Here is a 21,948-nt window from a genome sequence, read left to right on the forward strand (position 1 = left end):
CCATTTTTCTGTGTGAGGTAAGACCAATGATCAGGCAGAGATACTGCCACAGTTCACATCAGAGAATAAAAAGCTAAAACCCACATCATAAAAAAGAGCCACGTTTAGAAGGCAGCAACTTACAGTGCTGTGCCCTCAGGTGACTGCAGAAAGCTTTTGAAGTTGGGAAACGATCTCCGTAAGGATTTACCAAATGTGTTACCACACCTCCCAGTGCCTGTGGGACTCATTTCCCATCTGAAATCCAACTGCTTCAAAGCTGAACTGCCCAGGTGGCCAAGAAGGCAAATGGCACTGGCTTGTACCAGCAATGGTGTGGGAGCAGGACCAGGGAGAGCAGTGACTGTCCCTCTGCAGCAGCACTGCTGAAGTACCTCCAGTGCTGGGGGTACTTTTGGGCCCCTCACCCCAAGAAAAACCTTGAGGGGCTGAAGTGTGTCCAGGGCAGGGAACAGAGCTGGGAAGGGGCTGAGCCCCAGGAGGGGCTGAGGGAGCTGGGAAGGGGCTCAGCCTGGAGAAAAGGAGGCTCAGGGGGACCTTGTGGCTCTGCACAGCTCCTGACAGGAGGGGACAGCCGGGGGGTCGGGCTCTGCTCCAGGAACAGGGACAGGAGGAGAGGGAACGGCCTCAGGCTGGGCCAGGGGAGGCTCAGGGTGGACACCAGCAGGAATTTCCCCATGGAAAGGGTGCTCAGGCACTGGAAGGGGCTGCCCAGGGAGGTTTGGAGTCCCCATCCCTGGAAGTGCATTGGGAAAGGGCTGGATGTGGCATTCAGCACTCTGGGCTGGGGACAAGGTGGGGATCAGGTACACAGTGGGTTCAGTGATCTTAGAGGCTTTTTCCAATCTCAATGGCTCTTGAGATTCTGCCCAAGCCCTAAACCCAGTGCCTCACCCAGTCAGCACAACAGCTGCAATTCCCATACAGACCACCAGCCTCATTTGGGTTTGATGCACTTCATGCAGCTGAGGCTCTTGAGGAGCAGAAGCCAAGCAGGGAGCTGGAGGGACACTCACTGTGTTGTAGTGATCCACATAGGCCGAGTTCCCCAGCCCGAACACGGCGTATCTCAGGCTCTGCAGGAAGCTTTTCCCAACACGGAAATCATTGGCTGCCTCTTCCAGCCACTTGCAGAACCAGGCTGCGCTCTCCGGGGGCTGCCCCTCTGTGTAGGTGGCCACCAGGAACACACAGATGTTCCTGCTGCTTGTCTGGTCATACAAACAGGACAGGAGAGAAAAAAAAAAAAATTATTGCATTTTCCAGAACCTTGTTTGAAAGCAAAGAGTCACAACACCCAGGCAGCTGGGAGAAATCAAAAGACAAGGCTGTCTCCTGCTGGGGTGGGATGGTGCAGTTGACAATCCCAAGGGTGCTGAACAATCTGGACAGAACCTTAAATTAACGAGAGAGGTCAAGCTGAACAGGGACACAGTGACAGAGCAAAACTGGACATCCAGCCTCATCAGTAGCTTCCTGACCCAACTCCTTCATCAGGGAAGTACGCCATGGATATATACTTGAAACTTCTCTATTTCATATTTACAGGTATGTTAGGGGCAGTATCAAATGCTGGCAATTCATACTGATACCTGAAGGAATTCCCAGCATGCAGTCCCCACCAAAACTTTTTGTTAGGATTAATTAGAACTCTAAAGTAGCAACTATCAATACTGACGGAAGAAAAACCCATTAAGGATTACTCCACATAAATACACCTCACAAGGAGTTTCTATCTTAAAAGCCTCTAAAGGCTGCAGAGGCATTAACACCTTCCTGCTCTGGTTCTGAAACCTGTCCAGGTGTACAGGGCACCTGGAGTAACCTCTCTCACCCAGCTCATCCCTGAGTTACAGAACTAGCTCATACAGAGTCACTGTCACAACAAAATGTCCAACCAGTGTTTCAAAATTCTCAAAATGTAGGTATTTTCTGCTGAGGGCTGATGGGCTACATTTGCATAAGTAGAGAGGCAATTCAACACAAAGCTTTGGGGATTTCCAGAACAATAGGAGAGTAATACAAGAAGGAAATAGCTTTGACAACCCCAGGAAAAACTTGTACTTGTTACTGGTGTTTATGCCATACCCACCTCCTCTGCTAAACCATCTTCTGGATCATAGTCTCCCATGTTAATGACTTCCACAGGCAAATTAAGGGAAGTAACAGCTTCAGCCAGAACTTTGGCAAATCTCTGAATAAAGAAATATTGGAAGTTATCAATTACTTCAAGCCACACAAGCCCTGCTGTGCTCAGCCACAAGACTTCTCCCAGCACAGGAAGAATAATGACACAGGTGGCCTGGACACTGGTACTGCAATTCCTCACATTAAAACAAAAATGGAGTACACTGGCTGAGAGTTACAACATTATAATGACTAATCACTTCACAGCTACACATACAAACTACATTTCTTCACAAGAAAGCATCAAACCCAGAATTTCTCTCTACAAAGCCTTGCTAGAAAATTAAAATTATAGTGCAAGAGTGAACTTTTAGCTTTATAATCAACCTCTCCTGCACACCTTGCTTAAAGGGAGGAGGAAAATTGTTATTTTTATTTAATTTTTCATTTATTTTGCACATTGGGCAATGATTGTAACAAGCTAATGAATGTGCTGATGAACTCCCAGATCTGTACCCAAGGCAGTGTTTTAAGGTAAGCAACTTTCTCAGATCCCAACAATATTTCAAAGCAATTTCACAGATGCGCAATAAAAGTACAGATACCTTTGCTGTGCCAGTTTGAGAGCCATAGAAGATCTTCACTCCAGCAACATGGACCTCCTGTGCCTGATGGGGGGCACATCCATTTCCCAGTTTGTCTGATGTTCCCTCAGGGGAAGATGGATTCCTATGGGATTTCTCACCCTATGAAACAAGAGCTGTGTCACATGCAATCCCTTCTTCAAGGGCTGTCAAACCAAGAGCATTTAACATTCAAATCACGGGGCCACTCTCAGTAACAGACAAAGCATTTTGGTTCCTCTGACACCCAAACACACCAGGACCTGCTTTCCTGACCTAAGGCATGCTACAAATACCCATTTGTCCGGGTATTGATACAGCTGAACCTCCCAAGTCCTGCAGCAGATCTTTACCCACCTGCAGGAGGAGGTTTTCAACTCCTGAATGGCCTAATTCCCTCCCATCCCCAAAACAGCCCAACCCTGTCATTAGCATCATGAAAACATGAAGGTGCAAACACTGGGCACAAGCAGAGGGGTTTACCTAGAGCAACAGAGCAATCCAGGGGAACACATTCCCCCAGGAACAGTGTGAGGAGTGTCCCGCTGAGCTCTGCCCCAACATCAGAGCAACAAGAGTATTAGTGACCCACAGACACAAACAAGCCAGACCGAGGATCATAACCAGATAACCAAACTGCATTTGGGATTTGCAACACCCTCAGCAGGCCCACAGCAGGTGCCTTTATCCAGTCACTACTCACTTCCACCTAGGTTTTTGGGGTGTTTTCAGAGAGAAGTGCTGACAGGCTCCATTACCTTCCTTTTGGTTCTGGTGGTGGTGAACTGAATGACAATCCAAAGGCTGATCCCAAAAGCAACAGCAGAATAGACGTAAAATCTGTGCAGCCATACGGACACCAGGCAAGTATAGAAGTAGCTCCACATATCCATTGAGACATCTAAATCTAGAATATCACAGATTCCTACAGAGTGAATATGGAATGAGCATACACAAAATAATCACAAAGTACCCGCAGCCTCACACCATCAGCTATTGCCCAGGCTTTGCAGAAAACAGCTTCTGGCTAAGGACAAGGCACTAAAATTGAATCAAGAAGCATTCACCTCCTCAGGTGTGTCAGATGAGCTCCAAGCTAGGACTCCATACTGTCAGAGGGAAACTCTGGGTTTTTCCTTATAGGGCAGCACTGTTACAAGGAAAAGCAGAAAATACTTGTGCTGTCCAAGTGCCTGAAAGGAAAAATATCTTATGAAACATCCAGTGGGTCATACTGGCTTTAGTTTTACACAATCCAAACAAATGCAGTTCTCTGGAATGAGAAAGCTCCAGTGCAAGGGGGAAATCACCCACACAGAACTTTCTGCTGAACACAACCCTTGCTTACACACATTTGATGTCACTCTGATTACAAACAGAGCTTCAAGAGCAGACTGAATAATGGATTCAATTGGAAACACTTTCACAGAATTCTGTTACGCAAGTGAAGCTTGATTTGGAACCACTGAGATGTTTTAGGTTGGTTCAGAACATTCAGGGCACAGTAAGCCAGGGTACAGCCAGGAAAGCACCTGCATGATATCTGTGAGTATCTGTTTCATATGGAATATTCAGGCACTCCAACAAGGCTGGATTGTGATACTTATTGACTGAGGAACACAGCTGACACCCTTCTACTGTGATCTGCAGCTTGGATCTTGTTTTTGCAAATATCAGTTGAGAGCACAAAATCCAAGTATTCAAAGAGGCTGGAAACTCATACTGGCTGGTACTCAGGTTATCAGAGCAAAGGGTTAAGGAGATGCCCTTAAGCAGCAACACTAAGACTCACAAAAGTGAAGGATCAAGAGCACTTGCCCAGCGTTCCCAGTCTTACCCAATCCAGCTATAGGGATTCCCTTAACCTCTATATAACTTCCTCAAATGCAACAGATGCTACACATATTCAAGAGAATTTTAGCTCCAGAACAGGCACACACACACGTGCTCACTATTATCCCCTACACAACTACACAACCCCCTTATGGTTATCACCGCACAAACACACACCCCAGCCCTTCACCCTCGTGGTTATTCCTCCTTACACGGTTAATGCCCCTCTCTCCCCCAAATACCCCTCACGGTTATCACCCCACCACCCTCACAATCATTAAACACCCCCACCTCAGAGCTACCACTTATGGTTAATAAATCCCCCCACGGTCATTACCCTCACCCTCTCACAGCTATAACCGCTCACAGACGCGGTTATTACATCCCCTCACCGTTATTAGCCATGCACACTTTATCATCCCGCAAACTCGGTTATTAGCCCATAGACACATCATCATCCCACAAACTCGGTTATTAGCCCATAGACACATCATCATCCCACAAACTCGGTTAGTAGCCCATACACGCGGTTATTACCCCACAAACACGGTTATCAACCCATACACACATTATTATTCCACAAACTCGGTTATTAGCCCGTACACGCGGTTATTACCCCACAAACATGGTTATCAACCCATACACACATTATTATACCACAAACTCAGTTATTACCCCACAAACACGGTTAGTACCCCACAAACACGGTTATTAGACTCCCCCCTCACGGTTATCACCCCCGGACACAGCTATCACCCCCAGCCGCGGCTATTCCGTTCCACCCACCACAGCCCTCTCTCCCTCACGCACACAGCCGCCGGCCCGGCCCCGGCCGGCTCCGACCCGCTCCCCGCCCGCTCCCTCAGCCGCCGTCGCCGCTCCCGCCCTTCCGCCCGTGCCGCCGTTCACTGCTGGGCTGGGGGCAGAGCGGCGGCCGCCATGTCCATCTTCACCCCCACCAACCAGATCCGCCTCACCAACGTGGCCGTGGTGCGGGCACGGCGCGCCGGCAAGCGCTTCGAGATCGCCTGTTACCGCAACAAGGTCATGGGCTGGCGCAGCGGAGCGTGAGTGCCCGGGGAGCCCGCGGGGAGGCGGCTGGGGCCCGGCCCGTGTGCGGAGCCGGCGTGAGGGCGTCGTAGCGGGCACCCTGTGCGGGGACTCGGCAGCTGCTGGAGAATGGTTGTAGGAGAGGGGTCGTGGATCAATGGAACAGTTATTCATTGATAGCTCTAAGATGCCAGAATCAGAATCAGGCTGTGTCTGGCCTGGGAACAGAGCTTGGGAAACCGGCTCTGTGTCTAGGCCTGGGAAACTGTACAAGGTCTGTCTAGGCCTGGGAAATAGAACAAGGTCGGAATGAGATAATAAGGATGAGCATATCCTCGGAGATATGCTTATACAAGAATAGGCTGTGTGACAAGATGTGCCCAGAGAAGATGGGATGTACCATGACGACGTGACTAGAGATGAGAAACTTGGCTTAAGAAACCTGGCTGTAGTTGTAAATGCACGTAGGCTAAACATTACAAAGACCTTTGTAAACTGACCAACGAGAGCTGCTGCTGACTTTACTTGTAGCAAACCCTATATGAACTGACAGGATTTTTGAACAAAAGGAGCTTGCTTATCAATGGTACCGATTGTGCTTGTCTTCCCCACGGCCCACATCGGGCAGTGGAGCCCGTGGGGTGTCGGCAGTGACCGTGCGGGCCCGGCTGTGGGTCTGAGCCCGGGAGCACCGTGCCCGCGCCTGGGCAGCGACATCTCCGTGCTGGAAGGTTCCGGCTGTGCTGGGTCAGCCTGTGCTGAGTCAGGAGCTCCTTCTCCGAGCTGAACGCAGCTGGGCTCCTGGCATTGCTGCTGTGCTGGAGAGGGGCTTTGAGCAAGGTGTGCAGTGCCACGGCAAGGGGCAGTGCTTTCAAACTGACAGAGGGATGGATAGATGGGGTATTGGGAAGGAATTGTTCACTGCGAGGGTAGGCAGGCCCTGGCACAGGTGCCCAGGGATGCTGTGGCTGCCCCTGGATCCTTGGCAGTGCCCAAGGCCAGGTTGGATGCGGTTTGGAGCAGCCTGGGACAGTGGAAGGTATCTCTACCCATGGCAGGGGTGGAACTGGCACCATTCTGGGATTATTCTGAGTTTTCTACATTTGTCTTAATCTCTAGGGAGAAAGATCTCGACGAGGTCCTGCAGACACACGCAGTGTTTGTCAATGTCTCCAAGGGCCAGGTGGCAAAGAAGGAAGATCTGGTTAAAGCATTTGGGACAGATGACCAGACAGAAATCTGTAAGATGGTAGGTTTCACACACTTTGCTTTATAAAAAATGTGAGATTTAGTCACTCAGTTAGGTGGTTTGTACTGAAGGGTGTTTGTAGAATACTGCTATAGGTGAAAGGGTTGTTTGTTAAGAAATTGATAAAAAGGAGTTGTAGCTCTATTTTGCGGTTTTAAATTTGGCATGTGCATGTGGCTGGAAGGAATTCTGTCTAACACACACCTTGCATGCATCAATGTGTCTGGACACAGCCAGCACTGAAGAGTTCCTCACATAAGATAAGTTATTAAGAATGCAGAGAAAAGAAGGGGACAAGTTGCTTACTTGGGAGAGCTCCCTTAAGTGTTTAGTAACAGATCTAATTCCTTAGTCCTTACTGGTGGGATATGAACTGTGGACTTGTTCTGGTTGAAAAGATTTCAGTAACTCTCTTGAGCATTGACCTGGAAGCCAGGAAGGACATCCTTCTCCTGGGGTCACCAGGCCCAGTATCAACAGCTGGGCCAGGGAGGGGATTGTCCTGCTCTGCTCTGGGCTGAGGCAGTTTTGGGTGCCACAATATAAGAAAGATCTGAAGCTGTCAGAGTCCAAAGAAAGCTGCAAAGAGGGTGAAGGGCCTGGAGGGATCACGCAAAGAGCAGTTGAGGGCACTTGGTCTGTTCAGCCTGAGAGACTGAGGTCAGACCTCATCAGGGTCGACAGCTCTGATCTCTGCTCTGTGTGACAGGGCCAGGGCCCAGGGAATGGCTGTGCCGGGGCAGGTGTAGGTTGGATTTTAGGGAAAGGTTCTTCCCCCAGAGAGTGCTGGGCGCTGCCCAGGGAATGGGCACAGCCCTGAGGCTGCCAGAGCTCCAGGAGCCTTTGGACACCACTGCCAGGGATGCCCAGGGTGGGATTGTTGGGGTGTCTGTGCAGGGCAAGGACTGGATGATCCCTGGGGGCTCTCTTCCAACTCAATATATTCTGTGAAATCTGTGCTTCTCTCACTGCAGTTTAGTATTTCTGTGGTGAGTTTTTTTGTCTGAAGCCTTTCCAGTGCTGTCTGTTGTAATGGTTCACATTATTAATTTGGTTATAGTTTGCTGCACTTCAAATCTCACTCAACCTTTCAAGCAGCTGTCAAATTTAACAAAATTACTCGAAGTTGTCAAATTTAACTTGTCACTCTTCATATTCACGCTGTTCATTAACCCATTTCTGTGGATAAAACAGATTTTATCCAAAGGGGAGCTGCAGGTGTCGGACAAGGAGCGGCACACGCAGCTGGAGCAGATGTTCCGAGACATCGCCACCATCGTGGCTGACAAGTGTGTGAACCCCGAGACCAAGCGGCCCTACACGGTGATCCTTATTGAGAGGGCCATGAAGGACATCCACTACTCTGTCAAACCCAACAAGAGCACAAAGCAGCAGCTGAGTTTCCTGCAGTATGCAAGGTGCTGCCATCCAAGGGAATTCCTCAGGTCTCAGCCAAAGAGGGATCAGCAGAGTACCAGGATCTGAGGCCTGCACAGAAATTACTTGTCAGAACTCAAAACGTCCCTCAGACATTTTTGGATGTTCCGGATCCAGGTCAGAAGCATTTGAGACCCTGGCAGGCAGCTGGGAACAGCTGTGATTTTGGGTTTGAGCCATGGAATGATTTACCAACCTTGCAGGAAGAACAAGTCACAGAAGTTTAGATATTATAGTAGAAGTAGTCACAAAGTAAAGGGAAGAATTTTTGAGTGCTGTACAGGGGGGGTTTAAGTCCTGTACAGGGGGGTTTCTGTTTTGTACATGGGGGTCAGAAGTTTTAAGATGGAGGGATCTGGGCCTGCCCTGTCCTCCCTCTTTCTCCTTCCTTACCTCCATGTTCTTGGTGATGTTGACACTCACAGATTGGTTTGGAGTAGAAAGGCACCATTTAACGTAGGTAATAGGAATTGGGGAAAAGCTGCAAACATGTAACACGTAATGTACCATATAAAAGAGAGCAGCAGCCCTGGGCAGGGAGAGAAGAAGCAGTCGGAGTCAGAGAGGATGTCAGGGTGTGTGTGTGCCTCTGCCTGAGCTGTGAGCAAACCACGGCAGCTCCAGGAGAAAATCTTATAAAAAACTTGCAATAAACTACCTTGAGACCGAACAACAGAAGAATATTGAGCCTTTCTTTGGAAGCTCGGGTTGGAGGAGAGACTTTTCCACCATGTGGAACCACCTCCAACCTAGGCGTGAGCTCTGGCAATTACTCAGCTATCTGGCAACTGAGTGCTGGAGAGAAGCAGCTTCTGAAACTCAGGCAATTGGTTTGCTAAGAATTCAGCAAAGGGAGAAAGAAAGGGAAAAAACCAACAGTGGTACACTTAGAACCAAAATAAAAGGTTTATGATTTATGCTAATTGAGGTGGCATATCAGGTTTGCGTCTGAGACATGTGGGTTTGTGGTGTTGTGCAGTATAGCAATTTAATTTTTTTTCAGATAGCTTTTAAGTGTTCAAAGTGATCACAAACAACAGGAAGTCTGCCTTTTCTTGTTCATCTGTCAAAAGAGCATGACAGCAACCTCCCTGCAGCAGAGCAGCTGTGCCCAGCACTGAGAGATAGCTCTGAAGCGGGGGAAAAGGTTTGAGATTTGGATCTGGGTTTTAAGCAGATGTGCAAGTGCTTTTTCTTGTCCAACAGGCCCTGGAAGTGATCAGGCAGCTGAAGGAGACCATGCAGATTGAACGTGCTCACATGAGGCTGAGGTTTATCCTGCCAGCAAAGGAAGGCAAGAAGCTGAAAGAGAAGCTCAAGCCACTGATTAAAGTTACTGAGAGTGAAGACTTCCAGGAACACCTGGAAATGGTAAGTAAAAACAGTCCCTGGGGTTCAGGTTTGATTTGAACTACACATGTGTATTTTACTAGGAGATGAATTCATAGAAGTTGTTTAGTGGAAGTTGTTTAGATAAACTGAAGGCTTAACAGAGATCCTGAATCAGAGCTGCAGTTGGGAAGTTTTAATTTCACAGAATCCTAGTGGTATAGGCATGGAAGCAGCCTTTGGTATCCAGAGGTTGCTGCTCCAAGCTGACTGCACGGTGCAATTCCTCTTAGCAGAGATGATCCTGCAACACTGATAAATCTCTGTCACATGTGGAATGTTACTGTTACTTATTTGGTGCCTTCTGTCTAGATTTTAAGGGTGGCTAATTATTTTTTTTTTTAAGTTGGTGTGTGGTAAAGCACAATTTGTATTAAAATCTTCATCCAAGCAGATTAGAACCCAGCAATCCCAACTGGCAAAAGCCATGTCCAGCATGGGGAACTGGAAATGTAGAGTTCTGTGGAAAGATTGCTGCCAGAGAGAGCTTGTCAACTCTTCAGTGTCCTCCTCAGTAACTAGCTAGGATTGTTTTAATGAATATTAGGTGTTGGGAAGGGGCTGATGAAATCCAAACATTCTTGGCTGACTGATGAAATGTGGAACATTCCAGGTGTGCCTTATTGACCCAGGCTGCTTCAGGGAGATCGACGAGCTGATCCGCAGTGAGACAAAAGGGAAAGGATCCCTGGAAGTGCTCAGTCTGAAGGATGTGGAGGAAGGAGATGAAAAGCTTGAATAACAAAATCGTCTGCAGCAGATCTGCTTCAACAACCTCCCCGCAGTGACTGGTGTAGCCACTCTTCTGTTAGGCCTTCATGGTTTTTCCAATCTCTTGCTGCCAAATATTTTCTGACACTAATCCTTTGGGATTTTTCAATGCAGTGTGGGTGGGGTTTTTTTTTTATCATTTTACACTTTCTTGGTTTACAGATGTTTTTGCCTGTAAGAAGATTTTGAGTCAGAGTTGCACTAATGAGGACTGAGTGAGGGTGTGGTAGGAGGTTACTCTGGCTTTGCTGTAGTTTCAGGATTGCTGTTGAAGAGTGTTTGAGTGATTTGGTGCCAATTGTTTGTACCTTCAAGTTGTCAGTGTTGAGTGGAAGATTGCACTGAGAAGTGGCTTTGTATGTGAGGAGAGGGACCTGAACAAAAAAAGAAAAAAAGAGAGCTGCACTTTCACTTCTAAACAGGTGCAGTGTGGATTATGTCTAAAAATCAGTCTCTTGGCAGTGTGAAAACTGACTTAGGCTTCCATAATTGGCTACTTGGTCATTAAAGTATTTCAAAGGACCACTCATAAAGAATTCCTTCACTGGCTGTAGTAGCACTTGCTGACGTAGAGAGATGATGTTCTCCAAATAATTTATTTATAGAATATATTTAGCTACATTAATAAAAACAAATGATCATCTATTTATATATTATAGATACAGAAAGAAATAAGATAATTATTTTTGTTAATAGTAGAGGAGATTTCCCCAGCTGTGGCAATGCTTTTGTAGGCTGAGGGAGTAGCCTGTGCTTGGGAGCTGCTGCTTTCACATGATAAAATTAATCTCAAACAGGCAGTGGTGGCCTCTGGCCATGGAGCCAGACAGGCTTTTGTTGGACAGTAATTCCCAGCAGGAATTGTTTGTGTGTGCCCCTTTGCTTTTTAGTGCAACAGAACAATTCTGGCAGCTGTCCTTTATCCTCTGTCTTTTTTTTTTTTGCTACTCTCTAATCCATGCATGGAATTACCAGGCAGCTCCTGAGGCATGGGATATAGTTCTTGCTAATTCTGTTAAATCTTGCTGCAGCTGTGTTAAACAAATGATTTGAAGTTGAAAAGGGGAAGAGAGGACAACAATGGGGGAAGGAGATACTAAAAATACAAACCACCAGGCAAAGCAGATATGGTTCAGTGATTAAAAGCTAAATCAGCAGGAATTTGAGGAGCCTTTAATATGACATTCATGTTTCCATGCAGTAGCAGGCAGCAGGTGGGGAGCTGTGGGCCAGCCAGAGAGATCTCTCCCAGGTGGGCGTGGTGTTCTTTGGTTGGTGTTGCCTTCCAGAGCCTCCCCCCTTGTGTGAGAGTTAAACAGAGCTGGGTTTGTGCTGCTGGCCTTTCCTCTGCACCTTTAACTCATTGTGAATTTCATCTGGGAGAGTGGAAATCAGCTGGAGGAGGGGAGGTTTGGCATGTGAGGTGGCTGCAGGGCTGTAGCCTCAGTCCACAGCTGCCCCTTGGGAGTGGATTTCTGCAGCAGCCAATTTGTGCACACTCATGCAAGGCCAGGATCAATTCCTTCAGCAGTATTTTGGGAGGTCCTGCCTCTCTAGAGCTTGAATTTTGCTGAGTGCAGGTGAAACAGATTCCTGAACTACTTCATCCATTTTAAAATGCTTTTGTTTGCTCCCAGGAGTTTAAATGCTGCCTAGGAAATGCAGGGGTGTAGTGACTGGATATGCCATGGACAGGGCTCAGTGTGGACAGCTCTGTGTGCACAGGCAGCTCCCTGTGTCCCACCCTGGGCTGCTGTCTTCATGGGCCCCTCTCTCCAGGCACACTCCCTGAAGATGATCATGTTGATATTTAGCTTGTCACTGGCAATTAGCACTAACATGCAATTCATAAATGTGCAAATGAGATACTGAGCAAGAGCTTCAGAGGATATTGTGTCAGTAATACCTGTTTCACAATTCTTTAATTTCTTGGTTTGCTGTGTCTAACACCTTGAGCATAACAGGATGGCAGCAGATCTGGAGTTCCAGAACCTGAATCTAAGCAGATTCATGAGCTTGGTGCTAGGAAGGCAATTTCTTTATAAAGTCTTTTTCTGCAAATCCAAACATTAAGGATTTTCTCTGGTTGAGGGAGCTTGAGTTTATTTATGGACAAATAAAGATACATGCTGGCATTTCTTGTTATGTTTGTAGTTCAGCAAGAACGTATGGTGAGCATCAGAATAAAGCTCAGGATTTGTCTTTGCCCATTCCAACAAGAGCATAACTCCCTGCACAACCATTTCCTGGCTAATTAACTGAAATTTTTAAATAGGTGGGCATTTAAATAAGCTGGCAGCCTCTGGGAGAGCACTGCTGGTGTGTTTGGGTACACAGGCACATATGTTTGCCCTGAAATTGTCCTGTTCCTGTGGGGCTCAGAATGGTCCCTGACAGCTGCCACAACAATGGAAGACAAAGCTGGAATGCTCTGCCCCCTCCTCCAGTGCCAGAGCTCACCCTGGGTCGGGGGTGGCTCCGTGTGGTGAAAAAATCTCTCCTCCAACCCGAGCTTCCAAAGAAAGGCTCAGCAGTCTCTGTTGTTGGGTCTCAAGGCAGTTTATTGCAAGTTATCTAAAAGATTTTCTCCTCGGGCTGCTGTGGTTTGCTCACAGCTCAGGCAGAGGCACACACACACCCTGACATCCTCTCTGACCCCGACTGCTTCTTCTCTCCCTGCCCAGGGCTGCTGCTCTCTTTTATATGGTACATTACGTGTTACATGGTTACAGCTTTTCCCCAATGCCTATTACCTATATTAAATGGTGCTTTTCTATCTTTTATATGGTACATTACGTGTTACATGTTTGCAGCTTTTCCCCAATGCCTATTGCCTATATTAAATGGTGCCTTTCTACTCTAAACCAATCTGTGAGTGTCAACATCACCAAGAACATGGAGGTAAGGAAGGAGAAAGAGGGAGGACAGGGCAGGCCCAAATCCCAAATCCATCTTAAAACTTCTGACCCCCATGTACAAGACCTAAAATCCCCCTGTACAGCACTAAAAAATTCTTCCCTCTACTTTGTGACTTCTGCCATAATATATAAACTTTTGTGACTTCTTGTTCTTCCTGCAAGGTTAGTAAATCATTCCATGGCTCAAACCCAAAATCACAGCTGTTTCCAGCTGCCTGCCAGGGTCTCAAATGCTTCTGACCTGGACCCAGAACCTCCAAAAATGTCTGAGGGACATTTTGAGTTCCGACACTCCAGGAGCTCATTAATCAGTTGTTAATTAACCTGTTCGCTGCAGAAGTGGTGAGGCGGGGGCTGGGCCGTGGCCGGTGGCAGTTGGCAGAGCCACGGTGACAGTTCAACGGTGGAACCCTGCGGTTGGCAGTTCAGCGGTGGAACCCTGCGGTCCCAGCGCTGAGATACCTCCTGGGGCAGCCGGGCCTCGGCGTCTGTCCCACGGGGACTGTGAATGGTGGGCTGAGGGATGGAGGCCCCCGGCAGCACGCGGGGCCCCAAGGCCAGCCTGAGCCAGCGCAGCCAGGAGATGCGTGTCCTCGTGGACCTGCAAGGTGCTGCCTCGGGCTGCTCAGGGACAGGGGTCGCAGCCCCCTTGTCCCACACGCTACCATTGGCTGCCTGATGTCCCCCCAGAGCAACGCAGGAAGATTTTCGCTCAGTTCTGCGAGGAAAAGCTCCGGCAGAACAGGGAGCTGCTCCCCAGCCTGCGGACGGCCTTGCAGGAGGACTCCAATATCCTGGACTTTGTCCTGAAGGTACCAGCAGGTCCTTCCTGCTGCACCCCTGCCTGGTGCTGGGCCTGCATCCCCAGCTCCTCCAGGAGCTGGCAGCACAGGCCAGCAAAAAATGTCATTCCTAGGCTGACAATGGCCATCCCTTTGTTTCTCCCCTGCCCACAGTACAAAAAACTCCCCATTAAGGATGCTTTTGGAGAGGGCCATGAGCTCGTTCCAGCCACTGAGAACCTGGAGGTAAGGCCAGGGCTGGAAGCAGGGGCTTCTCATAGGGGCTGGGGCTCTGGGGACACTGAGAACACTGCATGGCAGAGGGACATGGTGCCAGCACCAGGACAGCCCTACGGGGCTGCTGTGTAGACACGGGGTGTTCATGTCTGGTCCAATGGGGCCTATCCATGCAGCCCCTTTGTCCCAGCAGCCCTCCTGGCTGTCCCACCCCACGTGTCCCTGGCACTGCCTGTGTTCATACAGGGTGCAGTTGCATCCCTGGCAGAGAGCTGCTGCCCCTGCCCTTCACTGCCTGTCCCAAGGTTGTGCCCTGGTTACAAACCCGTGGAGATCGAGGCGCTGTGCCTGCAGAGCTGCCTTTGCCCAGAGGCCTCGTGCAGTGACAGTGGTGCTGCTGCTCTCTGACAACATCCCCATCTGGGCCCTGATCTATTTTATTGATCCCCAGCCCTGCTCCATGGTATGCAGAGTCCCTAAGCCCAGCCCAGCTCTGCCACCAGCAGTTGCCCACCTCTGCCTTATCCTAGCCAGCCCCCAGAGCAAAACTCACCCAGACCCTATCCTGTCAAACCAGTGACAACATCCTGGAGCAGTGTCTCGGTGTCCCAACTCTACTTTGGGGGGAGTTTTCTGTGAAGCACCCCCTTTTCCTGTAGCATCCAGCCTGGAAAATGGTCTCATGCCCATCCAGGTGGCCATAAAGAAGATCGAGGCCTAAGTCCATGACCAGGTGAAGGTGGGTGACATGCTGCTGCACCAGCTGAAGCAGTGGAGCCAAGCCAGGGACGAGCGCCAGAGGCACCTGCAGGATCTGCAGGGTGCTGAGACGGATCCTAAGTGGCAAGAGCCACAGTTGCAGGTACCCAGGAGCCCTTCCTGGTGTGCCAATACTCGTGAGGGGCTTTAATCCAGGCCCTGCACCCCCAGCTGGGCACTGGGCTTGGCACACGTAGTCACTTTGTGTCCTCCCCCTGTGTCTGCCCCAGACCATTCGCCAGCTGGGCAATGACATCGAGAAGATGCTGATGAAAATTCACAGTGGAGAGATTATGACCAAACGGTACCTGAGGCTGCAGGAGGTCCTGAAGAGGGTGAGCTGCTCCTCACTGTGCTGATGTTTCACCTGCTCTCCCTGCAAAGGCACAGGGGGCCCAAGGGGCTGTGTCCCAGGGGACACCCGGCTGGTCCCCTCCACGGCCTGTCACAGCACAGGGGACCCTAGTGGGTGATGTGCTGTGGCTCCCTGTGTGCCAGGAGCTGGTGTACCTGCCTCGATGCCTAGACCTCCTGTCTGGGATGACTGTGATGTACCACGAGGAGCTCACAGGCCAGACTAGCCTCCAAGCCAACAATGTCATCAAGGTGAGATAACTGGGGCCCTTTCCCACCCTCCAGTGCCCACAGACAGCACCATGTACCTGGGCCTGAGAGCAAGGGGCAAAAGAGATGGAGCTGAGGTTGCCCACAGCACCCAGAGGCCACCATAGGTTCTGCCAGGTCTCCCTCTTGTCTCCTGGGGCTGGGGTCAGACTGAAGTACCAGCCATGGCAAAGGCAGTGTGTTCCCACAACCAGCCCACCTTGCCAAGTTTCTTTCACAGCCTATTTCCACACACTGAGGTCACTTTTGACATTGGGCATCCCAGGAGCTCATCCAGTCACTCAAATCACAGATTCATAGAATGGTTTGGGTTGGCAGGGACCTTAAATCTCATGTCATTCCAGCCCCCTGCCATGGGCAGGGACACCTTCCACTCTCCCAGGTTGTTCCAACCCTGTCCAATCTGACCTTGGAACTTCCAGGGATCCAGGGGCAGCCACAGCTGCTCTGGGCACTCTGTCCCAGGGTGTCATCACCCTCACAGGGATGAATTTCTTCCCACATCTCAATCTAAACCAATACCTGAACCTAATAACCAACCTGTAGAAAGATCCAACTGACTTTGGCAGCAACTCTTCCCTTCTCTGTTGTACTCCAGAAACTCATGGCTGAGGCAGGACCCCAGGTCCGTGTGGAGAAGCAGCTCAGGGACCAGTCCCTGGCAGAGCAAAGGAAGCACATCGAGAGCCTCCAGCACCAGGAGGAGAGCAAAAGGCAGCAGAGGCAGGTGAGCTGGGGCTGGGGGCAGGAAGGGCTGGGGGCAGGTGAGCTGGGGCTGGGGGCAGGAAGGGCTGGGGGCAGGTGAGCTGGGCCTGGGGGGCAGGAAGGGCTGGGGGGCAGGAAGGGCTGGGGGCAGGAAGGGCTGGGGGCAGGTGAGCTGGGGGTAGGTGAGCTGGGGCTGGGGGCAGGAAGGGCTGGGGGCAGGTGAGCTGGGATGTGGGCCAGGTGAGCTGGGATGTGGGGCAGCCTGCAGTGCTGAACCCCCAGGGCTGACAGTGACTGTCCTTGCAGCAAGCTGTGTCCATGCTCTCTGCAGAGCAGGACCTGAGCTCCTCAGAAACAGTGGTGGGTGAGTGCCTGGCTGGGGGCAGGGCGGGGGGATGTGGGCATGGCCATGGGCATCCTGCCCTGCTCCTTCCCTGCCTCCCCAGGTGCTGACCTGGAGGGCGCCATGGCCAAGATGCCGCGCGAGGCCTTTGTGACCGACAAGATGGAGAAGGCAAAGGCTGCCCTGCAGCGCTCCTGCCTCTTGGTAATGGAAAACCCATCCCTGCTCAAACCTGGGGCTGCTGGCACACTGGGGAGCTGTGAGCTCTCTGCTCCCCCCGTTTCCTGCGGAGTTATGTGCTCTTCTCTCCTGGAGCCCCACAAAGCCCCTCTTTGCAGGCAGGCATGGAGCTGCATTTCTTCCCCATGAGCAGAAACTACAGAGCTCCATGGTGCTATAACCCCCCTGAGGTCCCAGCAGGAGCATCTTGGGCTGAGTCCTTGTGTCTCCCCTGCCTAGGACATCCCCAGCAGCATCCAGGCGCAGAGGAAATCCCTGGAGAACCTGCAGCAGTACATTGATGAGTGCAATGAGGAGGGGGAAGTGCTGGAGGAGACACTGAAAGAGATGGAGTCGGAGCTCGCTGAACTGAAGCTTAACCAGCCTGACAGCACCAACAGGTGCTGCTGGCCTTGCACAGCTGTGCCAACCAGGCCACCACTTCTGGGGGGGACATGTCCCAGCAGGCACCCTGACCTCCACCCCACTGCAGCCACACACTCCTCCCGCACTGGGAGGGTTCATGAGCTCCCAGTTCTTCTGCTGGCAGAGCACCCAAAGCTCCCACTGGGGTCCAGGAGCTCCTGTTTCCTTGCTGGGCATGGGAATTGCTGCCAGCAGCATAAAGCTGGCCTGCACTTGGGGGTGGGGCAACCTGAACAGCTTTAGGAGCAGCTTTGGGGTGCCCCTGCACCTCTGTGCAGCTGTGTGATGTGAGTGTGGCTGGCTCCAGGCTGCGGGAGAAGGAGCTGAGGGAGAAGCTGAAGCGGGAAGAGGACCGGCGGGATCAGATGCGAGCCCAGATGTTGAAGAGCCAGAGGTGCCTGGTTGAGTTTGAGAACATCATTGACAACATGTTCCTCCACCTGCAGGGCATCCCCATCCCTGGCAAGGTACCACGGGCTCCAGGGAGCAGGGCCATGCAGATAGGGCAGCACGGGGACAGCTGGCACAGCCACCACTGCCACCAGGGCCTGGCTGTCCCCAGCAAGGTGGCTCTGTCTCCCCCAGGAGGATTCAGGTGCGGTGGTGGGGCTGGAGGAGAAGCTGCAGTACTGTGAGCAGAAGCTGCAGTTCCTGAAGGAGAAGTTCGCCGCTCGGCCCAAGGACAGCACTGATGAACACAGCAAGGTACGGGGGCTCCGGCCCTTGGTGGCCCTGGGGACACACACAGGGCCTTCACAGATGGCCACCCACATCATCCTTCCTCAACAAGGCCATGGAGCAGCTCAGCCCCTGTGGGAATCCAGAGCTTCCCTCTGGCTGCCCTGGCAGGTCTGGGACCCTGGCAGGGGTCAGGAACCCCCCTGGACAGAGCCCCCAGAGACACTGGCTGTGATCTCTGTCCATGGAAGAGTTTTCAATCTTACAGCATGAATTACCAGCTCTGAGTGTTTGATATAAGTAATAATTAAGTGTGGCATGGGTGCAAAAGTAAAATTTTAGGATTCTAGATTAGGGGTTCAAAGGGGACAAGATGGAGGAAATTGGGTGTGGCTTGTCCTTTTTCTCCTTCTCCATGCCCTCCATGTCTCACTGTGGTGTTGGCATTTTTCTGTTGGTTCGGGCTGGGGACACACTGTCCAACGTAGGTGACAGATATTGGCACGTTCTTGTAAATCCAGCCCAGGGAGTTTCTGGTATTGAATGTTTGTAACATCCCACTGAGGGCAGAGCCCCACACGCTGCCCTGCAGGACAGAGCTGGGCAGGGCAGCAGAACATGTTAGAGAAAAACAGAATAAACAACCTTGAAACCAGAACAGACCAATTATGACTTCTTTGGCAGCAGGGCTGAGAGACAGACTTTTTACAATCTCAGAATCACCAATACCTCAGATTCCGATAAGCCCCGGATGGCTGGCACCGGGCACCCGTGGGGTACCTCAAGTGTGGCACCCTTGGGTTGGAACACCCACCTGTCCCCCAGCACTTGACCCAGGCTGTCTTCCACAGACTTTTGCCAAGGTCAGGAACCTTCTGGAGGAAAGAACTGCAGGTGAAGCACGGAACCTGAAGATTTCCTTTGAGGATGAAGGGGCTATGGAAGATGGTAGGAGAGCACAGTGGGACATATCCCACTGACTGTCCCAGCCCCTGCCCCCTGGGATTTTTGGGAATCTTTGTCTGTTTCCCACTGGCCCTGCAACCCACAAATTGCCTCCAGATCTTGAGGCCAACCTTGGCTGTTTCCACAGCTTCAGATGTGCGTGGTGGTTTTAGGCAGGGGTGGAGGAGAACGAAGGCAGCTGGTGGCATGATGAGCACCAAGCCACTGCCGGAACAAGGAGAGATGTTGTGGGGCAAGAGAGGACACTCTAATCTCCAAATCACCTGGTTCTGAAGAATAATCAGTGCTTGGTTATGCCTGTGGGTGTTCCTGGAAGAGGCAAAGAGCTTTTGGCAGCTCACCACCTTTCTTTAGCAAAGCAGGAGCTGTGCCCACCACACGGCAGCTCCAGACCCTTATGGGAAGCCCCAGCAGCGTTGGAGATGGGCCACAGTGGTGGCACCGCCAGGTCCCACAGGTCACCCTGGGATGCTGGGGTGGAAAGGCCCACAAGGACTCTCCTGGATCCCATGAGCCCAACAAAATGTGCCAGGTTACCCAGGGACATAGGCACAGCAGAGGTGGCCTCCAGACCCTCCTCAGCCCCTCCTCCCCACTCTCCCCTCCAGACACCTTGGATTTTGATGAGGAAGACCATGAATACATCCCCAGCCGGGAGGACATCAAGAAGCAGGGGCTGCAGCTGATCTGAATGAACACCAGACGTCGCAAGAAGAAGTAGCCATTTCTCCACGTGAGCTCTGAGGGCCCCAGGCCACCCCTTGTACCCTTTTCCCAGCAGGTTTAATAAATCAGATCTTCTTCATTGCTCCCAGTTCCATGGTGAGGCTGGAACAGGTGATCCTAGGTCACTTCTGTCACTCACAACACGTTGGGGTCCATTCTGAGGGGTACTGAGGTGGGTGCGGAAGTGGGGATGGGCTGGGTTAGGGACAGCTTCAGCCCCTGGAGCAAAGCTGGGGCTGGCCTGGCTTTCTCCTCCTTGGTGCTGTGGGGCCAACACCTTCCCAAGACCTCTGATGCCTCAAGGGCTGGAGCCTCTTTGAGCCAGTGATGAAGAAATGTGGAGAAATGTGGTCCCTGAGTCCTGTGGGGCCCCCAGGGTGGGAGTCCTCGTTTCGTGCATGGAGAGGAAGGGCAGAGTCTGCCTGGGAAGGAGAGACTCAAAGCTGAGCTGAGCCCCCAGCCTGGAGACTCTCCCCTCCCTGCTTCTGCACATGTGTCCTGCAACTCCTGCCCTGGGCCTGGAGCAAGCCCCAGGTGTCCCCAGGGCTGCAGGAGGCTCTGGGGGTCAGGAATGTCCTAGAGGCTGCTGCTCCAGGGTGGGATCCCTAATCCTGCTAAGGGGCACCCACCGTGTCCCCTCTCCTCTGGTGCTGCAAATAGATGGTGCTGTTTCTCCAAAAACAGCCAGAACCGAGGGGCTCTGCCTGTGCTTCTGGACAGAGAGCCAGGATAGGGGCACCTTGTCCCCTTCCACACGGAGGGAGCCTTTCCCTGCCTGTTCTGCTCGGTCCCTGCGCTTCATGCTGGCATCTTCAATGCCATCAGCACTGAGGGGAGGAACGGCTGCTGCTCCCAAGCCTCTCAGCACTGTTCCTGCTGGGTCTCGTGGAAATGGGCATTATCTTCACAAAATACAGCACAACTTGGGGTTTTTCAGGGAAGCTCCAGAAATAACATCACGTGTCAGTAAAGGCATCTCATGGAGCTTCCCAGAATCCACAGCCACGGTGGCTTCTTCTGCAAGTAAAGACCAGGCTGCAATTGCATATCCATCTGTTCATGTCGTGTTCTCATGTGCCCACCACAGCCTCACCACCGTTACAGGGAAAAGTTTTTTCCCAATACCCCATCCATCCCTGCCCTCTGGCAGTGGGAGCCATTCCCTGTGTCCTGTCCCTCCATCCCTTGTTCCCAGTCCCTCTCCAGCTCTCCTGGAGCCCCTTTAGCCTCTGGAAGTGGCTCTGAGCTCTCTCTGGAGCCTTCTCCTCTGCAGGTGAGCACCTCCAGCTCTCCCAGCATGAGAAACCTGTCAAACTCTTGGTCTGGTCTTTCCACACTGGCTGTGGGGAAGTGGGAAAAGGTATGGAAGAGCTGGAGCTGGCTGGAGGCTCCACCCTGTGTCCTATTTTCTGGCTGGAAGGTAATTCAGGGATGGTTTAGCTGCCTTAACAGGAGGGGCAGAGCAGCAGCAGTGGGGTTTCACTTCTCTGAGCTCCTCCTGCCCTGAACAGGGGATCCAAGGGCTACCTGCTCCATCAGGAGCATCCTCTGGATGTGTTCAGACACAGCATCTCAAACCCTCATCACAGCTGCCAGAAGAGGGGAAGGGCTGTCACCTCCAGCCAGCAGCTCCCAGGCACACAGATGGAGCTGGGCACAATTGGAATGACAGGAATGGGAGCAATGGGAATGTCTGCTTGGCTCTCCTGGATCCAGGAGAAACAGGAATGGGAATAATTGGAATGACTGTTCCTGGCTCCCCTGGATCCAGGAGAGATGGTACAAGGAATGGATGTGACAAGTGGAGAAGAAGTACTAGAGATGGGGGGAAAGAGCTGGAGGCAGTGCCTTGGTTTCTGGATTTGAAAAGATGGGAGGAGGTGGGGCTGATGGGGCTCTCCCATAGGGGAAAATATAATTAATTCTATAAGGAATAAATAAATAAGTAGGGAAGGGGAAAATGGAAATGGAAAGGAAGAGGGAAAGGAAACAACAGGACTGATGTCACCTGAGGTCTCATTAGGTGTCAGGCACAGCCCATGGAAGGAGATGGGAGGTTTCCTTTTCTGCCCTAAGAAACCTTTAT

The 21,948-nt window shown here is 51.3% G+C and overlaps 3 protein-coding genes across 9 annotated transcripts in view; 2 read left to right on the forward strand and 1 right to left on the reverse strand.

Annotated features, from left to right (window-relative positions):
• Window positions 1-5,462, reverse strand: part of LOC146765968 (S-adenosyl-L-methionine-dependent tRNA 4-demethylwyosine synthase TYW1-like) — a 132,200-nt gene extending 126,738 nt beyond the window's left edge. For 5 of the 7 annotated variants that reach the window (XR_014958618.1, XR_014958619.1, XM_085592807.1 and 2 more), the window contains exons 1-6: window positions 5,394-5,454; window positions 3,818-3,943; window positions 3,509-3,657; window positions 2,733-2,873; window positions 2,093-2,194; window positions 1,017-1,211 (exon numbers count right to left, since the gene is read on the reverse strand). Coding sequence is in view for 5 of the 7 variants with exons in the window: in XM_085592807.1 (XP_085448933.1) it covers window positions 1,017-1,211; window positions 2,093-2,194; window positions 2,733-2,873; window positions 3,509-3,643 (573 nt within the window). In the remaining 2 variants the exon portion in view is untranslated. Of the gene's footprint in view, window positions 1-1,016; window positions 1,212-2,092; window positions 2,195-2,732; window positions 2,874-3,508; window positions 3,658-3,817; window positions 3,944-5,278; window positions 5,298-5,393 lie in introns of those variants that run through there. The other 2 variants (XM_085592804.1, XM_085592805.1) reach the window with 2 other exon arrangements.
• A 28-nt stretch (window positions 5,463-5,490) lies between these two features.
• Window positions 5,491-12,685, forward strand: LOC146765969 (ribosome maturation protein SBDS-like). Its single transcript, XM_085592809.1, has 5 exons — window positions 5,491-5,650; window positions 6,753-6,882; window positions 8,077-8,281; window positions 9,506-9,690; window positions 10,322-12,685. The coding sequence occupies exons 1-5, from the start codon at window positions 5,523-5,525 to the stop codon at window positions 10,448-10,450; spliced, it is 777 nt and encodes a 258-aa protein (XP_085448935.1). The 5' UTR covers window positions 5,491-5,522; the 3' UTR covers window positions 10,451-12,685.
• Window positions 12,686-15,164: 2,479 nt separating this feature from the next.
• LOC146765970 (coiled-coil domain-containing protein 183-like) lies at window positions 15,165-19,827 on the forward strand. Its single transcript, XM_085593416.1, has 11 exons — window positions 15,165-15,278; window positions 15,406-15,510; window positions 15,674-15,781; window positions 16,398-16,526; window positions 16,811-16,868; window positions 16,951-17,051; window positions 17,307-17,467; window positions 17,800-17,959; window positions 18,078-18,197; window positions 19,022-19,118; window positions 19,745-19,827. The coding sequence occupies exons 1-11, from the start codon at window positions 15,165-15,167 to the stop codon at window positions 19,825-19,827; spliced, it is 1,236 nt and encodes a 411-aa protein (XP_085449542.1).
• Window positions 19,828-21,948: the final 2,121 nt, after the last annotated feature.

Source organism: Lonchura striata, chromosome 15 (genome assembly GCF_050655825.1).
Source record: "Lonchura striata isolate lonStrDom1 chromosome 15, ASM5065582v1, whole genome shotgun sequence".
NCBI lineage: Eukaryota > Metazoa > Chordata > Aves > Passeriformes > Estrildidae > Lonchura > Lonchura striata.

What these genes read in the sequence shown, in the direction of transcription:
- LOC146765969 (XM_085592809.1), top strand. Translation starts at nt 5,523, where the DNA reads ATGTCCATCTTCACCCCCACCAACCAGATCCGCCTCACCAACGTGGCC. An exon ending in ATGGGCTGGCGCAGCGGAGC is followed by an intron (nt 5,651 to 6,752) that starts GTGAGTGCCCGG and finishes CTTAATCTCTAG; the next exon opens with GGAGAAAGATCTCGACGAGG. An exon ending in AGACAGAAATCTGTAAGATG is followed by an intron (nt 6,883 to 8,076) that starts GTAGGTTTCACA and finishes TGGATAAAACAG; the next exon opens with ATTTTATCCAAAGGGGAGCT.
- LOC146765970 (XM_085593416.1), top strand. Translation starts at nt 15,165, where the DNA reads ATGCTGCTGCACCAGCTGAAGCAGTGGAGCCAAGCCAGGGACGAGCGC. An exon ending in TGCAGGAGGTCCTGAAGAGG is followed by an intron (nt 15,511 to 15,673) that starts GTGAGCTGCTCC and finishes CCTGTGTGCCAG; the next exon opens with GAGCTGGTGTACCTGCCTCG. An exon ending in GCACTGATGAACACAGCAAG is followed by an intron (nt 18,198 to 19,021) that starts GTACGGGGGCTC and finishes TGTCTTCCACAG; the next exon opens with ACTTTTGCCAAGGTCAGGAA.